This window comes from Engraulis encrasicolus, unplaced genomic scaffold (genome assembly GCF_034702125.1).
Source record: "Engraulis encrasicolus isolate BLACKSEA-1 unplaced genomic scaffold, IST_EnEncr_1.0 scaffold_1443_np1212, whole genome shotgun sequence".
Taxonomy (NCBI): domain Eukaryota; kingdom Metazoa; phylum Chordata; class Actinopteri; order Clupeiformes; family Engraulidae; genus Engraulis; species Engraulis encrasicolus.
Window position 1 is genome coordinate 1 of NW_026944948.1, and position 2,500 is coordinate 2,500.

General features: G+C 44.9%; 1 protein-coding gene across 1 annotated transcript in view; it reads right to left on the reverse strand.

Moving 5' to 3' along the window:
• Positions 1-1,593: 1,593 nt before the first annotated feature.
• LOC134442297 (SHC-transforming protein 2-like) overlaps positions 1,594-2,500 on the reverse strand; it is a gene marked incomplete at its 3' end in the record, with an annotated part of 4,345 nt that continues 3,438 nt past the window's right edge. The window contains exons 2-3 of the mRNA XM_063192532.1: positions 2,079-2,139; positions 1,594-1,744 (exon numbers count right to left, since the gene is read on the reverse strand). Coding sequence (XP_063048602.1) covers positions 1,594-1,744; positions 2,079-2,139 — 212 coding nt within the window. The remainder of the gene's footprint in view (positions 1,745-2,078; positions 2,140-2,500) is intronic.

The window sequence follows — 2,500 nt, forward strand, 5'->3', positions numbered from 1 at the left end:
ATATTTACAAGGAGAGCATTTAATAATGTTAAAAAGACTATACTATAGACTTTAAAATACTATATCAGTACCAATGAAAGGTATTTTGGTATTCTAATACTTCAGACTAAATGTTATGGTCCTTCACAAATTATTTAAAACATGGATTTACAATATAGTAGCATACTTTATGTCACAAGAGGGACAAACGAGCTTTGCCTATGAATATGTCTGACTACTAATACTAATACTAATACGAGCAGCACTCTACAATATTTGCCACTTAGCCATATTTGTAGGGCAAAGCCAGTGTTTATCTTTAATTGTCTACAATCTAAAAGTACTGATATATATATATATATATTTATTATTTAGCATTTTTTGTTATATTTTTATATATTTAATTATTATAATATTCTAACAAAACAACTCACACACTCTGCTTACTGGCTCCCCTGCCCCCCAGTGGGTGCTGATAATAATGTTCACATTTGTGTGAGTGAATGCGGTTTTGAGGCTGATTTCCTCTCTCTAGCTTATTTCCTGTGCTTCCTGTTCCTATTAGAACATTGTGACGCATTGTTTTCAGCTTTTCTATTGATGTACAAGAGCACATCATTCAAGTAATACAAGAAGAATCTTTTTGGGAAAGTTGTACATACAGCAATCCACTCTGGTTCCCCAGTTCAAACAGGCCATCGGATTCGATCTGCGTGTGATGTGAGCCTACACAGGTTTTGATTTAAGACTGCAAGAGTTCTTGTAAATGATCTACAGAACTACAGAACGAGTGAAAAACAACAATAAGACAACAAAAGGAGGAGAAATAACTATAGATATCGCAAGCACTGGGCAAAACAGACAGATAGGACGTGAGGAGGGATGCCAACTTATCCACAGAAACAATGGAACGACAAGAAAGCAGAGAGAGAGAGAGAGAGAGAGAGAGAGAGAGAGAGAGAGAGAGAGAGAGAGAGAGAGAGAGAGAGAGAGAGAGAATAACTGTAGGAGGTGTAATCAATCATGACAGGGAAGGGAAGGCAAAAGAGGGTCATCCATTCACTATGGCCTCACCAAGAGGGAAAGGATAAATCTGAAGCCAATGAATCGTGACTGGTAACCATTTTGGTGCACTCAAAATATCAGCCTTCAACCAACGATTGTCTATAATCATTGGTCTCAACTGGCGGGAGTGACATCCACATTGCCTACAGCAAGGAAGTGACAAGTAGCATGAGTACTAGTTCAGCAAGCCCCAAAGGCTTCCGCTGCCATCCACCCAAAACATACAACACACACACACGCGCACGCACGCACGCACGCACGCACGCACACATGCATACACACACACACACACACACACACACACACACACACACACACACACACACACACACACACACACACACACACACACACACACACACACACACACACACACAGTGGAGAGCAGAGACAAGGGCTCGCACACATGTGCGCACACACACATGCACACACACACACACACACACACACACACACACACACACACACACACACACACACACACACACACACAGACACACACACACACACACACACACACACATACACACACACACACACAAACAGTACAGTACACCCAAAGTGTTAAGCGGCCCCGTACCTGTCTTGTGGTAGGTATGATGAGACTGAGCCCCTCTATGGAGATGTTGACGGCGATGCTCATGCCAGCGAAGCGCAGGTTACTCTTGCCCATCACCGACGAGAGAGCCTTGTTGGCCGCCTATGGGACACACACACCAGGCATAGTGACATTAGTATCACACACACACACACACACACACACACACACACACACACACACACACACACACACACACACACACACACACACACACACACACACACACACACACACACACACACACACACACACACACACACACACACACACACACACACACATGCATATCCATATGCAAACACACACATACACACAGCACACATATACACATCCATACGCAAACACACACATCCATATCCAGACACACAGGCAGGCACACGCACGCATGCACACACACACACACGCACACACACTAACCCCCCCCCCCACTCACCTTCCTTTTCCAGGCCCCTTTTCCTCCTGGTACTGCCTCACATAGCCTGTTGATGGCCTCCCTACACACACACACACACACACACACACACACACACACACACACACACACACACACACACACACACACACACACACACACACACACACACACACACACACACACACACACACACACACACACACACACACACACACACACATAAATAGACAGAAATAGACAAGACACACAGAAAGACAAAGAGATGTAGCATTATGACATGTTGGGACAATTGGGACAGGAGGACATGGCTGGCTATCACAATGTTCACTGGGTACAGCGAGGGGCAGGGGACAGAAGATGGTTGGGGACAATGTTAACCAGAGCCAGTGAAGGACAGTGGGGACAGAGCAGAGCTGGCGGAGGTGACGGGAGCCCAGTAG